The sequence below is a fragment of the Grampus griseus genome (assembly GCF_964374135.1).
Source record: "Grampus griseus genome assembly, chromosome: 6".
In the NCBI taxonomy this organism is placed as follows: Eukaryota; Metazoa; Chordata; class Mammalia; order Artiodactyla; family Delphinidae; genus Grampus; species Grampus griseus.
In genome coordinates this window covers 55,522,201-55,546,317 of record NC_139000.1, presented here as the reverse complement: position 1 = coordinate 55,546,317, position 24,117 = coordinate 55,522,201, and the positions used below count along the sequence as shown (strand labels likewise).

The following is a 24,117-nucleotide window of genomic DNA, read 5'->3' as shown; positions in this document are numbered from 1 at the left end:
CAAGAAAACTTAGTCGACTTTGTCATGATCTGTCTGAAACTGCCTTTCACCACTTCTTTTTCCTCTGTGACAGTTTTCTAAGTGGAGAGGAAGAGTCTGAACCTGGCCCTTCTGCATCTCAGGTTTCAGTTACAACTGGAGGTCAATGTCCACTGATGGGCAATTACTTACATTTGCTTGGAAGCAGAAAGCATTTCTCCCAATGCATTTTTCTTTTTAATTATGTTTCGTCCCCAAATACATTTTCCTTTGTGGTTGGTGTAAAGAACTTTGTAGTTACATAAACCTGTACTTGGACCCCAGAACTCTTACCTACTTGTTGGTTGTGTTACTTTGGACATAGGACTCTCAGCTTCCGTTTCTCATCAGAAAAAGGGGATAATCTTACCTATCTTGCCAAATTGTTGTAAGGGTTAAATGACACAGTTTATGCAGAACAGCACATGCAGTGTTTAGCATAGCAGATTTCCATAAGTGTTAATTGCTTCTTTGCTTTCACTTGGGCAACAGGGCCCAAGAGGGAGCTTGGGAGAAGCACGGATGGTAGGTAAGAAAGAATAAGAGAGGAATAAAAGGAAATAGCTTTGGATGAGCAATCTCTAGTCCACATGCTCAGGACATTTGTACCCCAGCATGTGAAGTAACTTGCATGTTTCATGTTATGTGAGTTAGTGGAGAGTGAGTTGCTCTGGCTTGATGTTCTTGGAAACTGTGCCCAGTGGCTTGCTGTCATGGGAATGTGTCCAGTTGCTTTGTGAGGATCATTCAAGCTGCCCACAAGGACCAATGTATAACAGTGGTGTCCTGCCTTCAAAGAATCACACCTCTCATTAATGTCCAAATACCTGAGCTTCACCTCTCACGTGACTGCAAGAAAGCCAGTCCCTGACTTCTCCTCCCCCAACACTTCTGGGAATTCCCAAAGAATGCTTATTTCAGTCAACCACCTGGAACCCCAAGCATAGCCCATCTCATAATCCTCCACAACAGAGAACAGACTGCAACATTTAATATAACTTTACTGAAGGAGAAAGAAAAAGACAATGCATAAAAAGAAATATCAGACTGGGCTCTCCACAACATCTCCTCCCCTCATCTCAAAGGAAGGGTATCTCTCCCTCAGTGCCTTTCCTGCTGCCATGTGGGAGGGATCAAGTTTCCTACAGACAAGAGTCCATTAACCATGACTCCTCTTCCCAGACCCCAAGGAAATGCAGGTTCAGGGCTGCAATTCTACTCACAGTAAAGGCAACCTTTTTGCATAATCAGTGCCTTTTATGTACAGTACCTTTTGTAATATATGTAGCAAGTGCTCAATAAATATTTGTTGAGTGAATAAAGGAATGAATGGTCTCAACCTTCCTGTTCCAGATCAGGAACTGGTTTTACATTTATGTGATTAAAAAAATTATTAATCTTTTTACCCTGAAATAATCAATCTCAAATGCAAATTTAAAATCTTCCTTCTAGAACAACTAAAAAAAAAATCTGCTAGCTTTGAAATAGCATCTTCTCCCCATTTCTGCACCCATCTTTCTCTTTATAGCAATTAACATTTAATGAAATATTTACCCTGAAGTCTAAGCTGCTATACCTCATTACAGAGGGCATTTACTGTTAAGAGTGTATTTCCTGCAAATCCCAGGATTTTCATTTCTGCATGATGGCTGGCTGAGCAGACTCTGTTATCTCCCAATACAGCTTTTAAGACAAATTACTTATACTAGTAGCTAATCATTCATTAAGCACTGGCTCTATGGCTATATACTAACTGTGATAGGAACTTCAGTGTATTTTTTTTTTAATGTTTATTTATTTATTTATTTGGCTGCACCGGGTCTTAGTTGCGGCATGCGGGATCTTCGTTGCGGCATGCGGGGTCTTTAGTTGTGGCATGAGAACTCTTAGTTGCAGCATGTGGGATCTAGTTCCCTGACCAGGGATCGAACCTGGGTCCCCTGCATTGGGAGTGCAGAGTCTTAGCCACTGGACCACCAGGGAAGTCCCTAGTTTATTATCTTGAATCCCTTCAATAATGCTGCCAGTTAAGATTCATTATTTTATATATGAGGAAACTAAGGCTGAGAGAGAGTGAACTGCCTCTGATGATGTAGCTGGTTAGTGGCAGAGCTGCCTTCAACTCAGGCCTCTACTTGTGAGCCTCAAGGCTGGTTGTAAATATAGACATGTAGACTCAACTAGGTAACTTTATGAAATTACATCCCATTTCCCACTTCTCTACAGTATTCTGCCATGTACCCCTAATGGTTGTGAATGTCTGCACAAGTCAGCTGCTGTTACTAATGGAGAGTGTTGAATTATCCTTCAGTGTTTTGAGATTAAAAGTCTGAGAACCACCACAGCACGCTATTTCTCTCATCTGCCTTCTTCTGTCTCAGGCTCCAAAAGAAAGTTTCTGAGAATTCTAGCTCTTCGCCCTTACCAGTATTGCCCAGGGTGACTCCTACTTAATTCTGTAAATGACCTCCAGAAAACATAAAACCTTGCAGCAAAAATTCATGGCCCCAACACTTGGCTGAGAGGTTGTGTTTGACTTCCTTCCAGTCCTTATAGAATTACTTTTCCCTCCCTTGGTTTGGTGCCCCCCATTGGCCAAACCAGCAGGTTCTGGCCACTGCCCTTAGTGACTAAAGGGGTTGGCATCATCACCAGGGTAAAGGCCCTTCATGGGCTGCTCCACCCACACATATCCACGCTGCTTTCCCCATTTTAATCATCTTGTGACATCTTTTCTTTTTGCATACGTTATCACCTGTGTAAAAGGTTCGAAAGGGGGTTTCTGTGACCTGCAAGCCCCTTGAGGACAGGGATGATGTTCTACTACCTCTGTATCCCTAGTGCCTAGTACAGTGCTTACACTAAATCAGTGGTAAAATAAATGAAAGGCCCATGTGACAACTGCAACTCTGGACAGGCTCCTCAACTTGGTACCTAGCTAAGTGTCCAGCACCCAGGGACACTGAGTTTGGTTTCACAGACAGAGAGACACAGATAGATGGCTAGTTAGACAGATGGGTAGATAGATAGATAGGCTGAGAGATAGGTAGATCAAATGAAATACCATATGCAAAAGCAAGTTGTAAATGTTCTTGTTATACCATTTGCCCTCATTCAAGGCTGATTTTCAGCAGATACTCACAGGTATGGTTGCATGATTGTAGTGGATAGAACTGAATAGAAAATAGCCACTGCCTCAAGCACCCTGAGTGCCCCAGCACCACCCTGGCCATGTCCCAGGACTCCTTGCTCCTCCAGGACCCCCCTGATATTCCCACAATCTAACAACTACAGAAGTAACTCCTGGCTCAGCAAGGAGCTTCCAGGATGTTTTCCAGCATTTGGACCAGTATCCATTCTGATCAGCCAGGGCCACTGCTGAGCAAGTTGGTGGTTTTTTAATATCATCCCTGCCCCCATGACTTAGCTACTCCCTACCCATCATGGAAAATCCTCCAGGCCCTGTGCATTCCTCATCACCGCCCCCCACCCCGGTCTCTTGTTCTTCTCCCTCCCATGGGAGCTCTGAATTCCTACACCCACTCTGAATTCCTTTGTCTTATGATCTGTTCCACTCATTACAGAGTGAAGTACGTCAGAAAGAGAAAAACAAATATCATATAATATTGCTTATATGTGGAATCTAGAAAAATGGTATAGATGAACTTATCTGCAAAGCAGAAATAGACACAGATGTAGAGAACAAACTTATGGATATCAAGGGGGGAGTCGGGGTGGGATGAATTGGGAGATTGGAATTGACATATATACACTACTATGTATAAAATAGATAACTAATGAGAACTTGCTGTATAGCACAGGGAACTCTACTCAGTGCTCTGTGGTGACCTAAATGGGAAGGAAATCTAAAAAAGAGGGGATATATGTATACACATAGCTGATTCACTTTGCCGTACAGCAGAAACTAATACAACATTGTAAAGCAAACTATACTCCAATAAAATTTTTTTAAAAATTAAAAAGACAATTTTACGTGGCCTTGTTTTTTACATAACTTTTCCTGTGTGTGATGTATTCCTCCCACTTCCTATAAATTCCCCAGGGTGAAGCATACCTAATATAGACTTTGTATCTCTCACAACATCTCATACAATGCTGACTGGGGTTCAAACTTCCAAGACAGAATCTGATAGATCCTGGGGATTAAACCTTAATGCTCAGCAGCTCAGAAAGGGAGGAGATGCTTTCCGGGTAGTCCGATGAATTCCCCATCTCACCGATGAACACTCAGAAAAGTAGGGCCTCTGTCAGCCTGGGTTTGCACTTTTCATTTTGACTCTGGGGGATATAGCTGGAGACTGTCAGCCTGGCATTTTTCCTAACAGCTTTCAAATGTCACATTTTAACATCTAGTACTCACTGTTCTTTCCTTCTCTTCATTTTTAGAACACTCAGAAAAGTTTTTGTGTTTTTGGGAAGACCCCTCTTGCTCCCCACCCCTGAATTTTCTGTTTTTAGGAGAGTGGTTCTTGAGGACTACTCCCCGGAGCATTATTTGGAAAGGACGTGAGCAGCCCGTCCTGTCACATGTGTGTCATGTGCTCTGTCACAGCCCAGTCATGCATTGTGTGCAGAGGCCCATGTGACATTCAATGAAGCAGGCGGTATGGTGGCAACCCCAGAACCTGCTCAAACTTTCACTTAGTAAACTTTCCTTTTAGTTTCTCTTTAGAGTCTCTTTAAAACACAGGTGAAAGCATGTACCAGAAAGAGGAAAAACACGAGTAGCGCATATAAGAATTTTTCCCAAAATACCGTTATACTTGGTATTTGTGCCACATTTTGATTTTCAATAAACACTGAATTTCTAAAATTTCAAAATATTAAAAAATCTTTTGAATTTAATTTAAATTTAATAATTAAAAAATTAAGTTTAAAGATTATTTTTTAGGTTAAAATTGTTAAATATGTTTTTCAAAACCTTTCAAACACAGGAAGAATATAATGAAAATAAAAATTGCCCATATACTCATCACATCAACAGAGCAGGTTACTGTTATCACCATACTAATTTTACAGTGAAGAAAGCAAAGGTGAGGAAGGAAGAAAAAGAAGGAAGGAACATGAGCTTTTAGATTTTCTTCTCAAACCTTTAAAAATAAAAAAGGATTCTGTGGAAATTAACCCACAGAATTTTTGAAAGGAATGACAGATATACTGTATTCCTAATAACACTTATACTGCCAGGAATACCACTGCTGTTTCTGAACATCACAGTGTTTCAATGATCAATAAGCTTTACAGAGCTCTGGATTCCATATCACAGAGGACATATAGATATATATCGATATATATTGATATCGATCTATATATGAAATGTTTCATGAAATTGTGTGTCATCCATGTGCAGGGGCCATGCTAACCTTCTCTGAATCTTTCCAATTTTAGCATATGTGCTGCTGAAGTGAGCACTTAAAATATTTTACAAAAGTACTATACATTACCAAAAAATCTTGTAAAATAGAGAAAAGGGGGAAATTACACCAAACCCTAGCTCTTTAACAAAACCCTATTAATACTTTAGTATACTTCTTTCCAGCCTTTTGTATCATTCTCACTTTTAAAATTTTATTTATTTACTTTTTTGTTTGTTTGTTTGGACTTAACATTGTAATAGAAAGGAACCAGTTATTATAAGACCACCCACACCATTGCTCCACTCTGATTTTTTTCTCTCTCTCTCCATATATATTTTATATTAATGTTTGCTTATTATCTTCAGGTGTCTAGGGCTTTTATAGCATGTTGGATAAGGAGAAATGGCTTTGATATCAGTTAGCTTAGGTTTGAATATCTGCTGTATGAACTCTGTGAACTAGGGAAAATTACTAAGCAACTTTGTCTCAATTTTCTTCTGTCGCTGAGGATAGCACTCTACCTACTCTTCAGGTTCTGTCAGCACGAAAAGAGATAATGTGTATAAAATGAGCAACATAGTGACAGGCTCATGGTAAGTGCTCACTGTATAGAAACTATTTTTCTACTTAAAATTATATCATATGGGCTTCCCTGGTGGTGCAGTGGTTGAGAGTCCGCCTGCCGACGCAGAGGACACGGGTTCGTGCCCTGGTCCGGAAAGATCCCACGTGCCGCGGAGCGGCTAGGCCTGTAAGCCATGGCCGCTGAGCCTGCGCGTCCAGAGCCTGTGCTCCGCAACGGGAGAGGCCACAACAGTGAGAGGTCCGCGTACCAAAAAAAATATATATATATAATTATTTCATATTCCTATATAATCTTTATAACTGTCATTTTTATGACTAGATTACTATTTAGTCTGTAATGCAAATACCAATCACTATGACTAATTCACTTCTGTTTTGTTTGACAGATTAGTTCCAGTTTGGGGCCATAGATAACACTGTAATGTACTTTTTCATATAATACCTATTTCACTTTAGTCTATGGATTTCCTTTAAGAAGATCCTTGGAATGGTATTTTTGGGTAAAAGTATGAATCTTGACATGATTCTTGCTATATATCCAAGCACTTTTTTTTTTGAGTTCATTTTTTTAAAACTTAAGAGTAATCTAAGCAAGTATAGAATTTTGTATGTTTCTTTTTTCTTTCAGTGTTATGGCAAAGCTTTAAAAAAATATATATATTTATATTTACAATGAACCTCTCCACGTCTATAACTTTTTCTATATTTTTTGGCTATTTTCTCAGATTAGAGTAGATTTACATACTGTAGAATTCCTCGAACAAATGGTATGACAAACTGTAAGACCTCTGTTCTATAGACAAATAACCTTTCAAAAACATTTGTACTGATTTATATGACCACTAACAACTTATGAGACTATGAATTTAACGTGTTCTGGAGCATTATGCGTTATAAATTTAAAAAGCTTTTGCCAATGTAATGATTTAAAAGGCCCACTTAAGTTTTGCTTTGATTTAAATTTTAAATGACCTGTAAGTTTGAGCCTTTCATTTTTTGAATTTTAAAGCAAGGAGAACTGAGACACTGGCATGTTGCCTGATTTGACCAGCAGCCTGATTATATTCCACTTCAATCTGCACAACACAAAATTTCAGGCATTAGTTGCTTCCTCTGTATTTCTTGCAGCTGTTCTGCTTTAAAATGGAATTCTATTTTTATAGAACAAACAGAAATGAGCAGAAAACATGCTGCTGTCTTTGAGTTTCTTCTCCTAAGTGGAGCCTGCTTTTGAGAATACACAGTTATAGACAAGATGCAGCTGATGACCAGCATAAGCATCCTTACAGAAAAAAATTTCTTATTGGCATCACCAAGGTCTTACCTTAAAGGTCCAGAAAACTGATTTTGTCAGGACACTCAGAATCAGACTAAAAAACTGGATCATGCTAACCAAATTCCTAGGACTTTTCTATAATAAGAAATACTACTAATGTGCAGATCAGAAATTGCTTCAGAACATTCTATTCCCATACAGAATCTATATGAAAAGTCAAATTATAATCAGTTTGCTCAGTAACCAGAGAATCAGGATGGGGTAGGAAGGGGGGACGGTGGCTGGGATGATTTTAATGGCTGATGTCATCAAGCTATGTGAATCGGATGCATCCATCACCACTGGAGGGATAGACCAGACAGGTGGTAGCAATGCATGTGCTGGAGGGACGGGGACCTCTTTCCGCTGGATGTGCTTGGGATTCACCATCACACTTTTCCACATTGGCCTCTCTTTCCTAGATTCCATGCATTTGCCTTCAATTCAATTCCACAGTATTTGTCAAGTATCTTCTATGTGCCAATTATTGTATTGGGTTCTGGGACTACATAAATGAATAAAAATCCAGTTCCTGTTCCTAGGTACAATGCAGGCTTTTGGAGAAAACCAAACACATATGTAATTACAAAATACCACACGATGAGAGCTTGACTGTGTTACAGGTCTAGGACCATGGCTGGCTTGCAGAATCTTTAAGATCTTGCTCTGCTACGTGACATGAGCAATTTGTTTAATTTCACTGGGCTTTAGTTTGCTTGCAGGTAAAATAGAGACATTAATTGTCTCTATTTCATTGAATTGTGAAGTTTAAATGAGGTGATACGTGTAAAGCAAATAGAACAATGTCTGGCACATGGCTTGAAAGTTATCTATAATGATAAACAATTAACCTCATGATGGCCAGATCTGAAGCTCCTGGATGAAGAGGAGAATTGGACCCCTTAAGAAAGGACTGTGCAACAATGTCGCAAATAATTGGCATAGATCCTCCTCCAAGCCATCCCCAAAGGAATGTAAAGTCATTTACTAAGGGGTCTGTGCACTGGGGGAAATGGAAATACCCAAACTTTTCAGGAATTCCAAAACACTGCTCTGAAATGACACTAATTCTTAGGAATCCCAAATACCACTGTGGTCCAGTGGTCAAAATAGGGGTTTAGAGTGATCAGGTGATAAGTGGAGTTTGGGCCCAGTTCCAGTTCATCATGGATCTGTAAGCCATGCAGCCATTAAAAATAATTAGGAAGACTAGTCAGCCACATAGCTGTGAACTTATACACAGCGACAAATTTGAAAAAAAGGACAGAAAATGACATGCTAACAACAATAGCCAAAATTATGTACATGTCTGGACAAAGAGCAAATGCCAACAACAAAAATGAAAATACTTGTGCTTGGATGATGAGATCATAGGTGATTTTTGTTTGTTTGATCTTTCTCAATTCCTCAAACTCTCCCAAATGCTATTTTTGCTTTCTTTGTAGAAGGTACTTTTTCAAAAAAAGACTTAGAACTCATCTAGCTCTTTTGTTTTGAGGATTGCCATAATATACTTTTCAGCCAATCATAGTAAGGTCATAATAAGTAAGAATGTTAAGTGCAGCCATTTTCTCTAATATTATAATGAGTCTCAGAGCCAATCATGCATGAGGCATCTATCACATAAAAGATGCTGCAGGAATGACAAAATCTCACTCTCTCCTTGTCCTCCAGGAGCTTATAGTCTAAGGGGAAGATATAAAATGTGCTCAAATCCTCATGATTCAAAACTGAAAAAGATAACTGCTTTAGAGAGGGACAAAGAAAACACTGCTCTGCCCAGAGTAAAGAGAGCTCATATTCAACTGGAGAAAAACAGAAAATATTCACTGGCAGAGCTGGCATCTGACGGACAGATAGGGTTTTGCAAGGGAGAATTGAGGTCCCAGAAAGGAGATGTTCCAGGTGAAGGGGACAGCACAAGGCATACTGGAGAACTGGTGAGCCCTCTGACTTAGCTGGAGAATTCGGCACGTACAGAAGAGCCTGGGGACAAAAAACCCCTTGGCTGGAAATCCTTGGAGCATAACTCACTTCTCCCTTAGGGCTAGGATTCAGGAGAAATATCCTGCAGACAGATTAGCTTAATAGTGTCACGACACTGCCTGTTTGGCAAGAAATAGTGGCTGGTACATCAGGGATTACCAATGATACTTGTTATTTAACAGGTATTTACCATGTGCTGTATAAGCTAAGTGCCTGATAAAGGAAGATGTTAACAACCTTTCTTATATTACAGCTGGCCCCTCATATCCACAGCTTCCACATCTAGGAAGTCAACCAACTGAGGACTGAAAATATTAGAAAAAAAATTGAAGGAAGTTCCAAAAAGCATAACTTGAATTTGCCATGTACCAGCAACTATTACATAGCATTTACTTTGTATTTACAGCTATTCACTTAAGCATTTACATTCATTGGGTATTATAAGTAATCTGGAGATGATTTAAAATATGTGGGAGGATGTGCATAGGTTATACAAAAATACAGCACTATTTTATATAAGGGACTTGAACATCCACAGACTTGGTATCTGAGGGGGTCCTGGAGCCAACCCCCTGCAGATACCAAGGGACGACTGTATTCATCTTTTAGATAAGGAAACGGATGGTTAGAGAGATCAAATGATACATGCAAAGTTGTATGATTCATATATAGTTGAGTCGGAGTTGGAATCTCTCATGTCAGAGCCTCTTCTCCACCCACCCTCCTGTAGTGCCTCTTTGGAAAAAGTAAGAGTGAAATTAATCCTAGGCCAGCAAAAAAAGACCACATGGTGTATGTAACCAGTAAAATCCCACCTTAAAGTCCCATCGGGTAGGAAATCAGGACACATGGTGGGGTATAATGAATATGGTTTCACTGCCCTAGCTCTATCCCTTCCAAACTAAACAGGCAGCCTTAACCAAATTTCTTCTCTGTGCCTCAGTTTCCTTATCTTTAAAATGGAGACATAAATAGTGCCTTTTTCAGAGGGTTTTGAGAGAACGCATTCCAATGACATGTATAGAACGCTAAACAATATCGGGCATGTAGTAAGTACTTGGTAAATGTTAGACATTATGACTGTAGGCTGTAGTGTAGAACGTTCCTCCTGCTAGGACACAATGCCTAATGGTCTTCTTCCCCAAAGAACGCTGAATTTTGGGGTATTGGAGGTAGGCAGCCCTGTCCCTATTTGGTATTTTAGAAAATAGCCCCAATCTAGGACTAAAGATGGTGGTATTTTGACAGAAATCATTATGCCACCGGGTTCCTAATAGAGTTAAATATTACCACCCAAGGATGCAGCATGCCAGCCACACATCTGTGGGGAGGTGGGGCCCAGGATGGAGAGACTTGCTTCTTCAGGGAGAAGGCCTTGCCTGCCTGCTCTGATCTCTGCAGCCTTAGGAGGTGCTGCTTCTCCAGCAGGGACCCCAGACCAAACCATGGGACCCTGCCCTTCTGAAGAGGGCATCCGAGTGTGCCTCAAAGGCTATTAAACCTATGGGAGCCAACTGGCCTGACGGAACATTAAACCTACTGACCTGGATGGGCCCTGAGGAAATCACTTAGCCAAAAGTAGGACATCAGAACACGCTGAAGAATAAACAATTGAGTTTTATTCTTCAACGGCATTCTTTGATGTCTATAGAAGAAACTGAGATGTTATATTATTTGTGTGTTACTCACTTTCACACCCCTTCATTCCCATAAACCTAAAATTAGTCTGTACACCAGTTAAAGAGTTTGCTTCAGGCCCACTCATCCATCTGTTATGCTTGATAACGTTTACATTTGGATAGTTTAGGGGTCAATTAATGTCCTGAGCTTTGTGGTCCCAGCACAAAGACCAAATTTAACGTGATTAGCCCGATGTCACCATGTCCAGTTACCCTCCTCCTTGACACACCCATAATGGGATCTCACAGGATTTCTAGTGCTGACATCAAAGGCCTCAGCTTGTGAGTATCACCATATCACAGACCTAGAAACTGAGCCACTGAAAGGTTAAGTTTAAAGTCATATAGAGGGCTAGGAAAGGAGACTTAGTCTGGAGCTTTGATCATCATGGCTACTCATCTGAAATCTTTGCAGAAGTAGCATATTAGCATGCCAAAATTTAAAATGTGTATCATTGGCTTCTGAGGTTAAGGAGACAGAATTTTTTGAAGGAAGGATGTAATTTAAAAAAAAAAAGCACCATTCAATATGGTGCCATTACAGGTTTAAACCAATGCTTTGTGATTCAGACCTCACAATAATACTTAATGGCTTTTTTCCACAATTTGTAGTTGACCACTCTGTGTACTTAAATGCTTAAATACTTCATTAGAACAACTCAGATGCTTTCAAGATTCCTGTAAGTCATAAAACATGTCAATTATGGCTTGACTTTGTATAAAGCCCTGTCTGTGAGCTCGCAGTCTCAATAGGCTTGTCCAGTAACCAGAGGAAACTACAGATAAAAGTATCTCTACTGGCAATCTGTCCACTTCTGTAACTGGAAATTTCCACTGGTCTCTGCTTCTGGAAATCACTTTGGAAACTTAGGGGGAAATAATTCCTTTTGTTTCCCGTCCGGAAGCAACAAAGAGCCTGAGGACACTCACTGGGGTCCAGCATCCGGTGTGGTCTTTTTCTAAACTGCAGTAGTGTGTGATTGGAGCCACGGGCTGCAGGAGTGAGAGCCCGGATCAGTGGAGGGGTGGCTGCCTGACTTCTGTAAGTACACCTTGGCAGGTGCTGCCTAGTCTTGCTGCAGTCTCCAGATTAAAGTGCTGGCTCACACAAAGGCATTTGAAAAGTGCACACAACAAGCTCTGCAGGCCAAGGGATTCTTGTTCAGAGTCTAGAAGTTTCTTGAGGATGTCCCATCAGGTCACTCCAGCTCATCAGGCCACAGATTCAAATCTGGGGAGAAAAGTCCACAAATAGGAAAATCGTTTTTCTGACTAGAAAATACATAACCTCTCAAAATCAGATTGGAGTGAGAAAACTGGAGTTAGAAAAAAACGCTCAAAAGGCAGCATGGCTTAAATCTTTCTTTCCACCCCCTCGATCATTGCCCTAGTCCAAATCTTCAGCCTTTCTCTCCAGACCTGTGGCAAGAGGCTTCTCTCCTCCGTACTCTGGCCTGTAGTCAGCTCAGCAATACTGGAGCAAAGTTCTTGGGGCTTCCCTATTCAGACCTTTTAGAATTCCGATTGTGCCAGATATTCCTGTTTGTTCATGTAGATGCTCTCTCCACCCTGCTCTGTCCTGTTCATACCCCAGGATTGCATCACTGGCCTTTCTTCCCTCTGGTTTCCATTCCCTCAGTTCAGGGGAGAAAGGAGATTGCATCGGTGATAGGAGGGTGAGGTTGGAGTATCTCTTCCTCAGCCACCTTCTGGACAGTTTGCAGGTCAGTTTTATTCCTCCGTTAAAGCCCACAGCTCCAGGGGGCAGCCCTTTCCTGTTGCTGTTTTCACCAGTGTTCTGGTAACTGCTCCCTCCCCTTTCCCCTTCAGGCTGAGGCTCAGTCACTGGTCCCTGCTCTTTTAGTCTCAGGATGCCTAATATCCCTCACTGGTTTCCCCTCATCCTGCTCATGTCTTTGTAAAGAGTAAAAACTTGTAAACTTGCTTCAGTTACCCCTCTGTATGTGCCCTCTGTCTCCTGCTGAGACCTGACCAAGGCACCCACGCCTGGTGAGTAAAATATAATCTCCTTTGCCCAGAATTCATGACTCACGATATGGCCCCCAACAATCTTTCCCCTTATCCCATACCTGGCTCTTGCCAAATGAGGATCACATGCCTTCTCCTTCAGATGCCTCACGTCTTCCGGTTTCTCTGCCTTCCCTCCCGTGTCCCCTCTATCTAGAATAGTCTGCTATTTCGGTTTCTGCCTGGCTCAAATGTCACCTCCTCCATGAAACTTTTCCTCCTCCCTGATTATCCCCAGCCCAAAGTGATATTCTTCCCCCCATCTCTGAACTTTTGTGCATTATGTGTACCTCTTGTAAGCCATAGAGAACCATAAAAAACACAGAGACTTCTCACACCAGTAAAAATCTATGAGCACTGGTGAGTGAGGCCATTCCTGATGCCCCCAGCCCCTTCTCCCTCCCTGGGACAGCTGTGCTCTGTGTGGAAAGGAAGCATGATGTGGGGTGGGCATTTCTGGGGATTCTGTGGCCAGATAAATAAGATGGGCTTCAGAATAAAGTGATCATAGAAGATCACTTCTATTACATGATTTTCCAAATATGTTCCAAGAAGCACGAGGTACCTTGGAAGTCTTTGCAGGGACCTATGGAAGGGTCTTTATATCCTCTATCCCAATTCTGCCACTGTTTTAATCTACTTTTGTAAGATAATAGAAAATATATATATTGGTCTCGGCCCCCAATTCCTGGCACAGAGTTCCTAAAACCTTTGTAATTTCCTAAGTGGTAAGAGCACTAAGAGCATCTTTTCTTCTAATATTTGGTCCTGGTTCCTGATACAGACCTCCTAAATCCCTTGGACTTTCCTGGGTGGTAGCAGTGTCTTTTGGTCTAGTGAGGTGACTCTTGGTGGGCTGCTGGATGGGTGCTGGTCACCAGAAAGACCAAGCCATAATTAGAAGTTTGGAATTTTCAGCGCCACCCCCTATTCTGCAGAGAGGGGAGAGGGGCTAAAAACGGAGTTAATGATTCATCATGCCATTAAAAATCCCCAAAGGAAGGGCTTTGAAGAGTTTCTGGATTGGTGAACATGTGGAGGGGCTGGGCGAGTGGCACATGGAGAGAGCATGGAAGCCGTGTGTGCCCCTTCCCAAGCACTTTGCCCTACACATTTCTTCCGCCTGGATGTTCATCTGTATGCATTATCATATCCTTTTGTAATGAACTGGTAAACCTAAGTATACTATTTTCCTGAGCTCTGTGAATGGCTCTAGCAAATTAGTTGAACCCAAGGAGAAGGGCATGAGAATCTCAGATTTATAGCTGATTGGTCAGAAGTACAGGTGACAACCTGAATTCATGATTGGCATCTGAAGTAGGGTGGGAGCAGTCTTGTGGGACTGAGCCCTTAACCTGTGGGATCTCATGCTATCGCCAGGTAGATAGTGTTAGAATTGAGTTAAATTGTAGGACACTCACATCGCCAGGTAGATAGTGTTAGAATTGAGTTAAATTGTAGGACACTCACCTGGTGAGGCAGAGAATTGCTTGGTGTGGGGAAAACCTCCACACATCTGGTGTCAGATGTGTTTGAGTGTGATAGTAGTGTGAGAGTAAAGGAGGAACATAGGAAGACGACTCACACTTTTCCTACTCATTATATATAGGTTTTCTTTCTAATATCTCCTTTTTAAAGGCTTATAAAAAAAGATTGGGAACCACTGGAGTAGGAAGGGGGAAAGGAGACACATCCATGGTGCCATGATGGAATGCCAAGGTTGTGGTCAGTTCTCAGGTGGAAGTTCTTAGGGGGAAGACAAGAGACTCAAGTAAAAAAACAAAATAAAACAAAATGTAGAGATTGGATCAATTACTAGGGAATATATAGAAAGCTGGCCTCTTTTATTTTAATTTTAACCTAAACTATGGCAATGAGAACAGGGTTTTGAGTACCTCATCTCCAATACTTCATTGTAAGACTCTTGGATGACTCATGTGCTTAATTCATCCTTATAATTCTCACATGGCCTACCTGACACAGAGTCTTTCAAATAGCAGACACAGTACATGTTTTAGAGCGAATGAATGAATAAATAGTGTTATACTGGGGATCACAAGATCTTTTATTTATTTATTTTTTGTCATTACTTCATCAAGAAAGTCACTTAACATCCCTTAGCCCCAGTCTCACCATCTCTAAAGTGGAGAAGTCAGGCTACATGGTCTGGAAGCTCTAAGAAAGCATGGTTTGATGACTAGAATAACTCTTTTTTTTTTTTTAAAGGAAGCATGATACATATCTATGGTATCAGAATCCACTCCTCAAGTTATACTGCTTGACAGCTTGGTTGCCTGCATAATAGCAAGAAGCCATGGGCCTGAACAGCATCACGTGAGTAAAGTTAGCTGCAAGAAGAACTTCCACAAATGGAAAGGGCAAGAGCAAGTCCCAAGACTTCATCTCCCGAGGTGATGCTGAGTAAGAATGTGAGGGCCCAGGATGGCTCCTGGAAAGCCTGGAACCTAACACTGTCCCCACAGGGGTAGTTTTGGGGGTGAGGCAGAGTTGGGGTGACAGAGAATGCGTGTGGGAGAGTGACAGCCCCGAACTGGCTGGGCCTAAGCACTTCCCGGTGGGCTCTGTCTTCAGACTTCATGAAGCTGAGGTAAGAGTGGGGGTGGCCTTAGGTCTCTTAGTACAGGAAAAGTACATCGAGGTGGGAGGAGGTGCAAAGCCTGGAAGAGCCTCTAGGTCAGGGGTCAGCAAACGTCTTCTGTAAAGGGCCAGATTATAAAAAATTTAAACTTTATGGGCTATACGGTCTCTGTTGCAATTATTCAACTCTGCCATCAGAAGCAGAGGAAGGGGTGTGAAATTTGGGGGAGGGTGACAATATGAAAACAATGAGCATGGTTAAGTTTCAATAAAAATTCAATAAAAATTTTGTTTATAAAAACAAGAGGGTATTTGACCCCTGGCTGTAGTTTACCTACCTTTTTTTTTGTTGATACAACAAAAAGATAGGTAAACTAGGTAAAGAGGTAGGATAGTAGAGTGTTAACTGTGGTTGATTCTCATTAATAGATGCCTACTAAAAGTACTACAGATGTTCTAGAAATCATGATAAGTTATTCTCTTTTGAGCTGGAAAACTCAACTAAAACAAGATGTTTTATTAGTGAGCCAAATTTGGTCCATATCAGTCACCTTCTTTAAATTTATCACAGAATAAACTAAAAGAAGTACTGACAAATGGACAATAAAACAAACACCAAATACCCAATACTTTCATTAACAGTAATATCTCACTTCATTGCATTGACTAAGTAGACATAAAATATGTACACTTGGAAGCGGCCAGAAAATAATGCTGTGACCATGTGCTTAAGAGTAGTACAGACTGTGTGTACAATGCAGAGGGAAAAAGAAAGATGGGTGAGTTGGGGGAGAGAGTCTTACAGATTAAGAAAGGGAGTACAGTGTAGTGTATAGGCGTGGGCTCTGGACTGGGATACATGGGTCCATTTACTGGACCTTGTATTTACTAGCCATATGGCCTTGCACAAGTATCTCCTCATCTCTAAGATTGGAGATGGCGGGGGGAAGTATATACCTCATAGGGCTACCGTGAGGATTAAATGTTAGTACCTCTAAAGTGTTTAGAACAGTGGTCTGGCATTATAACAATAATAATGCTAATTATTATTCTATATTAAGATAGATCCTGCAAGAAGTTTGAATTTGGGTCAGCAAGAAGGAATGGGGAGGGCATTCCAGGCAGAAGATACAACATGAGCAAAGGCACAGAGGTAGGAATGAGCTTGGCATGGGAACAGGAGAGGGAGAAGGATGCCCTGAAAAGCCATGCAAAGGAGTTTAGATCTAGTCTAGAGACAGGAGACTGGCATGATGATGAAAACAGTGTAGGGGGAATCGGACCTCACAGAGTATGCCAGCTCCACTCAAGGGGACTTTCCAAAGCTATCTGTACATTTTAAAATGTCTCACTGGGAGTTGGTAAGGAAACAAGATATTAGATAAGTCAAATCTATTTCATGTAATCTCTTCATTTTACTGAGAAGTAATTTCCAAAAACTGTAGTTTGATTTTATCAAGTAACATTTGACTACAAGTTTGTTTTTCTTTCCCCCTCTAGATCTACTCAGATATTCTTTATTTCAAAATACATAAAGTGGCAGAGTCTGATGCCACAGATGTTCTTTTGTTGCTGAAAGGTTGAGAGGCAGTGAGCTGAGAAAAAACTCCTGCTGAAATATACAAAAAACCCTAAATAGTCTGCATGAAAATCTGGGGTGACAGCTACATGGATGAGCAGGTATTAGACAGAGCCCTGGTCATTTGGACAACTCCAATGACCAGAAAATAGATGGCCACATACTTCTATTTTTAAAGGCTCTGAGAGGTCTGATAACTTGACTTATTCCAGGCAAAATGTTCCCCTCAACTCCTGATGCCATGATGGTTAATTTTATATGTCAATTTGCCTAGACTAATGTGCCCAGTTTGGTGAAATGTTAGTCTACATGTTGCTGTGAAGGTGTTTTGTAGATGTGATTAACATTTACCGTCAACTGACTTCTTTTATTTTTTAAGATTTTTTTGATGTAGACCAATTTTTTTTTTTTTTTTTTTTTTTTTTGCGATACGCGGGCCTCTCACTGTTGTGGCCTCTCCCGTTGCAGAGCACAGGCTCCGGACATGCAGGCTCAGTGGCCACGGCTCACGGGCCCAGCCGCTCCGTGGCATGTGGGATCTTCCCGGACCGGGGCACGAACCCACGTCCCCTGCATCGGCAGGCGGACTCTCAACCACTGTGCCACCAGGGAACCCCTGATGTGGACCATTTTTAAGGTCTTTATTGAATTTGTTGCAATATTGCTTCTGTTTTTATGTTTTGGGTTTTTTGGCCCTAAGGCATGTGGGACCTTAGCTCCCTGGGATCAAACCCACACCCCCTGCATTGGAAGACAAAGTCTTTAACCACTTGGACCGCCAGGGAAGTCCCTACCGTCCACTGACTTTAAATAAAGCAGATTACCTTCCATAATGTGGATGAGCCTCATTCAAACAGTTGAAGACCTTGAGAGCAACAACTGAGGTTTCTCAGAGAAGAAGGAATTCTGCCTCAATACTGTAATGTAGAAATCCTACCTGAGTCCCCAGCCTGCTGGCCTGACCTATAGATCTGGGACTCAACATTGCACCTTCAGCTTTTACCTGCGTTCCCAGCCTGCCAGCCTGCCCTACAGATTTCATACTTTTTGGTCTCCTAGCGGTTCTGTGTTCTGTTTCTCTGGAGAAGCCTGAAGTACCCCTCACCCCCAACAACACGTACCAAGTTTTCTTGGCTGTCCAAACACTGGGCCCCAGACCTAGCCTCTTCCTATTTCTCAAATCAGTATCTCCATGTCTGGCTCCCTCTTCTTCCCAGGGGATATTATCCAAAGCATTAAATCCATTCTAAATAAAGAGTTAATAACTGATGAACAACTTTTTAGGGAGGAAATTAAAAAGCATCTACTGAAAATCTAACACATTGGTATTTGTCTTGACAAAACCATAAAACATTATGCTAAGTAAAAATGAGTAATTTGTTCCTTTAATACTTCATCACTAGTGATCATCAGTCAAGTTCTACATTTTATGCAGCTCTAAACATGATTACAAAGACTTGGATCAATCTGAAAATAACTCTGAATGCAACTAAAACATGTAGAACACAAAATAATGTCATGTATGTATGTACATGACAAAGATGAATGGAAATACAGATAAATGCATAATTTTTTTTTAATATATTGTCAAGGACCATGACTTTTCCCACCCCACACCCAAGGCAGACATTATTCATTCATCAATCACCACACTTTCCATCTAGAAATAGTCTCCCAAACCATCCTTATCTCTACTCTAGGCATTCCCTGCACCTGACATGAGGCCTGTTTGCCCTTCTGGATCTGGTCCAACTTTCTCAATTTACAGTTGACAAAACTGAAGCACAGAGAGGGGGCAGATCTTACCTAAGGTTGTGTAGCTAGCTCACAGAAAAACTTAAATCTAAATGTCTTGAATTTTAATTGTGACCTCTTTTTTTATAAAAATAAATATTTCAGGCATAAAATATAGAGAATAATGTAACGAACATCTGTATAACCACTACCCAGTTTGAGGTTAAATTTGATGTTTATCACTTCCATACTATTTTTGTACTTTTATATCACATGACTGTTTCCCATAAACACTACTTAGGGGTTGTTTGCATGTGTTTTTTTTTGTTTGTTTGTTTGTTTTTTTGCGGTACGCGGGCCTCTCACTGCTGTGGCCTCTCCCGTTGCAGAGCACAGGCTCCGGACGCACAGGCTCAGCGGCCATGGCTCACGGGCCCAGCCGCTCCACAGAATGCGGGATCTTCCTGGACTGGGGCACGAACCCGTGTCCCCTGCATTGGCAGGCGGACTCTCAACCACTGCGCCACCAGGGAAGCCCTATTTGCATGTTTTTAAACTCTCTGTCATTGGTAATATGCTTCTCAGGTTGAGAAGCATATTACCTCTCCAAATTATATTGTTCAGATTTATTCATCTCAAAAATACATCTAGTTTTGGTGCTTTCATTTTAATTACTGTCTAGTCTTCCTATTCATCTTTTCTCCTATTGATTCATATTTGATTATTTCTAATTTGTTGCTATTATAAGTAATAGTACCGTGTACATTCCTATGTGTGTCTTCTATGATGTATATCTAAGTGGTCCTGACTTATTTACACTGTACCACATATTCTCAGGTAAGTGCCAAGGAGGGGTGAGGGAGAAAGAGGAGAAGCATCACTCTCTCACCTCCCTGACTCTCCCTTCCTCCAGGTTAAAAGGTAGAGACTGTGACTATATATAATTGTGGAGGGGCGGGGGGCCAGGCAGGGGGAGGAGGGAATTAGTCCCATTTCTTTAACTTGATTTTTGATCAAGATAGTTACTCTATTTTGAATTTCAGACACCATTAAAAGAGGGTTTGAAATTTTTCTGTTTATAAGGAGCTGTACTGGTTAAAAATGACTGTGATACACTGTTAATCCAAAGAAGTCACTTCATAACAGTGCAACATGCAGACCATGTGGCAGGCCATAGGATAGACATTTAGGTTGGCAGCAAGCCTTTGAGTGTTCAGTTCTCCAAATAGGTGTTTCTGCCTTCATTACTCAGATCCTAGGCTCTTTCCTGACAATATTTTCTCTCTATGAAAGAGCTTGAAAGCTGGTCATTGACAGGCTCAATTAGCCTACGGGCACATTTTATTTAGTTTGTTTGGTATTTGAAATACTTTCAGCCAGCATTTAGTAATTAGGTTGTTTTTATATAAAAATATGGATTTCCATCTTCTCAGGCAATGTTAGGCTAGTGCTAAATTGACATGGAATATACTCTCCAATTTGTTGAAATCCCTCCCCCACTCCCTATCAGGTTATACTAGACAGTGTTTACTCATTTCATCTCCTTCCTGGCCCTAGTAGGCACCTGAGTTTATTACCTCTGTGCTCAGGACTTCCACTATGCTTTCTTCCTTATGCTGAGCCATTGAAGGAGTCGCTTATACACTCTGACCTCGTGAAATTCAGACAAATTTTGGGCCTCTCTCATGGAAACTCACATGTAGGCCAAGCAGATCAATTTATAGGAATATAGGATTTTTGTTTCTCAAGAAATGAATGTTTCTATCAGGCCTGCCAGTGTTGATCTGAAAGTTTTCTGAGTCAAGAAAATCTTGTTGCTGATTCAGAAAAGCTCAGGGTAACAGTCCGGCCTAAGCTGCAATTCCTTCCTGGTGCTGTGCCCAGGGATGCGTATACAGTCACAGGATGTAGTTTCAAGAATCGCTTTCAGGGAAGTGGTGGAGACAGGGAGGGTGCAGGAGCCTCTTTTCATTTCATTCTTTTAAGTTTCATTTTGTGCTTCTAAGCTGCCATGTCTGATGCATAAGCCAGACACAGACCCTGGTATCTGAAGGTTTTCTAGGGTTATTTTCACAATTGGTCCCTCTGGAATTTTGGGGATATATTCAACAGAATTTGAAAATGAACAGTTCTGAATATTCTGACTAGCCGATACATAGTTATTTAGAAATTTCTATGAATTGCCTATCATTATTTTGGTGACTCATAAACTTGTGTGTCACACCATGTGATCCCTAGATTTCAGGGAAAGGCAGCTTTCCCAAGAAAGCCAGAAATACCCATTTTACAATGAGACCCAGGCCTTTTGGTCCCCAACACACCACTTCCCCAGGGTCTAAGCTTTTCATCCAATGAGCCTGAATGATTTCAGCAATCCTACTTCTCCTAACCTCCAGATCACATCCTCTCTCTTCCACAAAGTCCAGCTCCATGCCTGTCAACCTCATGACATACTTCTACATCCCCAGCAATGCCCCTGACATACAGCCCCCAACAGTGTACTTAACAACTGTTGCAAAAACATCAGCTGTTGATTGTGCCACAGTTGAATATCTTCTCCTTACTGTTAAATTTAACCATGCATCTAATTTTGTGAGCCCAGATGTCCTGTGCCTTATTTTCTAGGGGTGCTTAGGAATACAGACAGACGAAAGGCTACAGAGTTGTTCTGTGGCTATACAAGACACCATCTTGTTCTCCAAGAAAGGTATGGAACAACACAGGGTTGCAAGAAAAACGGGCTAAAAATGCCACTTAACAGGAAGATTCTGCACGAGCCTAAACTATTCAGTTGCCCTTGGTGCATTAATAGAGGTTATTTCTTAATTCACGCTGGGAGAGGAAAGGGGGTGAAAAAGAAAAGAAAAATCATGATTACTTACAGCTCTGTCCACTTCCCTCCTTACCGTGGTGACATATCTTTTTGTTGTGCCTGAAAAAGAAAAAATCCAGGGATGGGTTAAGATTAACGAGGAAATAGTTCTGTTTATAGGCTAAACAATGGCAGAACAAAAAGTAACTTCAAATAAATCCACATATAGAAGTCCAAATGTCCACCGTGGTTTGAGACCTCAGGCTGAATACGACGAAAAACCATACTCTTAGGAGAAAATTGTGAAGAAAGAAGGCCCCCACTTACTTCCTATTCTGTTGTCTGCCTCTGGCCCCCAGGTACTCAGAGGCTGAGGGGCTGCTAATTTGGGTATTCAGCCCAGGAAATGTCTCCGAAATTATCTCTCCCTGTTCTGCTTTAGTCCTGAATACCACTTCCTTCCTGTCTTCCCTAAACAGAGCAGATGGTCTGATCAATTAATTTACTCTAAGGTATAAATGACATACTTGTTCAAAGTAATTCCTGGGGCAGAAGCACAAGTTCACATGATGGGACGCTGCTGACCACTGTTTCCCTGGTTTCATCTCTTTCTCAACCGCTGATTTCACATGTTCCCTCCCACTCTGATTTTCTTCCAGGGCTTGATGCCCATGTCCTACAGTTGCCTGGGCTCCTGAACTCAATCCATCCCTAATTCTGCTTTTGCTCTGTACATCAGATTCTTTGTAACTCCCTCATAACCATCCTGACCTTGGCCTGGACTTAGAGGGCTTCTATCCCACACGGCAATCTCCTCCAAGAGTGTTTGTATTTGAAAGGAGCCCAATGGTTAGCCTATAGAAATTGCCCTTGAATGTTGGAGATTGAGTGAAGGTCTCTAATGCCTGAGGTCAGTGCTGCCATTCTCTGTGGTTCTCATGCAAGCATTAGCCAGCATATTTGGCCTTTGGTTTAAATCCCTGCAAAGTCCTGGCTCAGTCTTTTAGGGCAGTGCCACTCAAAATGTGGTCCATGGGCTGGTACCAGTGGGTGAACTGATTGTTAACAGTCTATGATGAGATAGATATAAAAATCAAGTATAAACATTTAGAAACTTTTATAGAAATTCTTTTAATATGTTTTGTTTTTTAATGATCATATTTGTTGAAATATATATTTATTGAAATATCATATTATATTGAATCCAGTAGAAATTGGAAATACTGCTCTATCCCACAGAGTAGCTACTAGCCACATGTGGCTATTGAACACCTACAATATGAGAGCACTTAAAATATGACCAGGGACTTGAATTTTTATTTAATTTAAATAACGACATATGGCTACATTGTACAGAGCAGGTTAGCATACATATCTGCACATGGGAGGTTAAATGTCTAAAATTTTGTTTAACGTCTATATATGCCAGGTAATGTTTTAGACACTGGACATATACTGATGAATAAGAGAAACACAGTCCCTGAACTCAGGAAATTTAAAGATTAGCAGATGAAGCAGAACTTGACATTGTTTTTGTAATAGAAGGCCAACTTCTTTTCTGGAACCCAGCAAGTCACCCTGCAGCCGTAAACTATTGAATGGTTCCTCTTAAGTGGAGATGGTAAACAGAACCCTGTATGGACTGTCAACAGCCTCCCTATACACCTTGGTGTGCAGAGCTGGTTGCTGAGACATAGGTGGGTAAATCTATTTAGGAGCCAAAGAGCCTTCTGGGTGGACCTGTTTATTTTACTCTGATAGATTTAGAAGTTTGGGACAGCAATGTCGCCAAGAGGAACTCAAGATAAGGCAGTTAGGACTGATGTCGCAGGCTCAATGCAAAGGCTGAGCACAGAAGAGGCTGGCTGGGCACAGCTGCTGTTAAGGCAGGAAGCCCCTTCTGCCACACCAGCCCATGAGAATCTTGCTTTAGGAGCAATGGCAGAACGTGTGAAGGGAGCCAGAAGAGTTGCCATCCTACATCACTCTGGTCTGTGTGGGGATCTGGACTGGCAAGGGTACCTTTGTGTGGTGGACAGAGATACCCAGAGGGAACAGAGATGTTGCACGGCAGTAGAAACAGCTGCAGCTCAAAACCAGTGCCCTCTGGTGAACTGACCTAGCTCCCCAGTAGCCTTCCTGCCTGTTTTGAAGCAGCACTGACCCTGGGGGCTAAGCAAGCCTTCTGACAGTCTGTGGGAGGTGGGGAAGTACATACTGTAAGAGGGAGACACTGGACTTCTTGCTGAGGTAGGCAGGTGGGTACTTGAGGATTTGGAAAATTAAAAGGGATGCAATTCCATTTATAGCCCAAGCTATTAAAACAGGCCATAAGTATGTAATGTGTGCTGAGTGCACTGAAATGAGAAGTAGGTGCTATGGAAATATCTAACAAGGGGATTTGA

At 41.4% G+C, this 24,117-nt stretch overlaps 1 protein-coding gene across 1 annotated transcript in view; it reads right to left on the bottom strand.

Annotated features, from left to right (window-relative positions):
- PDCD1LG2 (programmed cell death 1 ligand 2) overlaps positions 1–24,117 on the bottom strand; it is a gene marked incomplete at its 3' end in the record, with an annotated part of 78,681 nt that overhangs the window by 19,156 nt on the left and 35,408 nt on the right. The window contains exon 5 of the mRNA XM_082656684.1: positions 21,783–21,832. Coding sequence (XP_082512810.1) covers positions 21,783–21,832 — 50 coding nt within the window. The remainder of the gene's footprint in view (positions 1–21,782; positions 21,833–24,117) is intronic.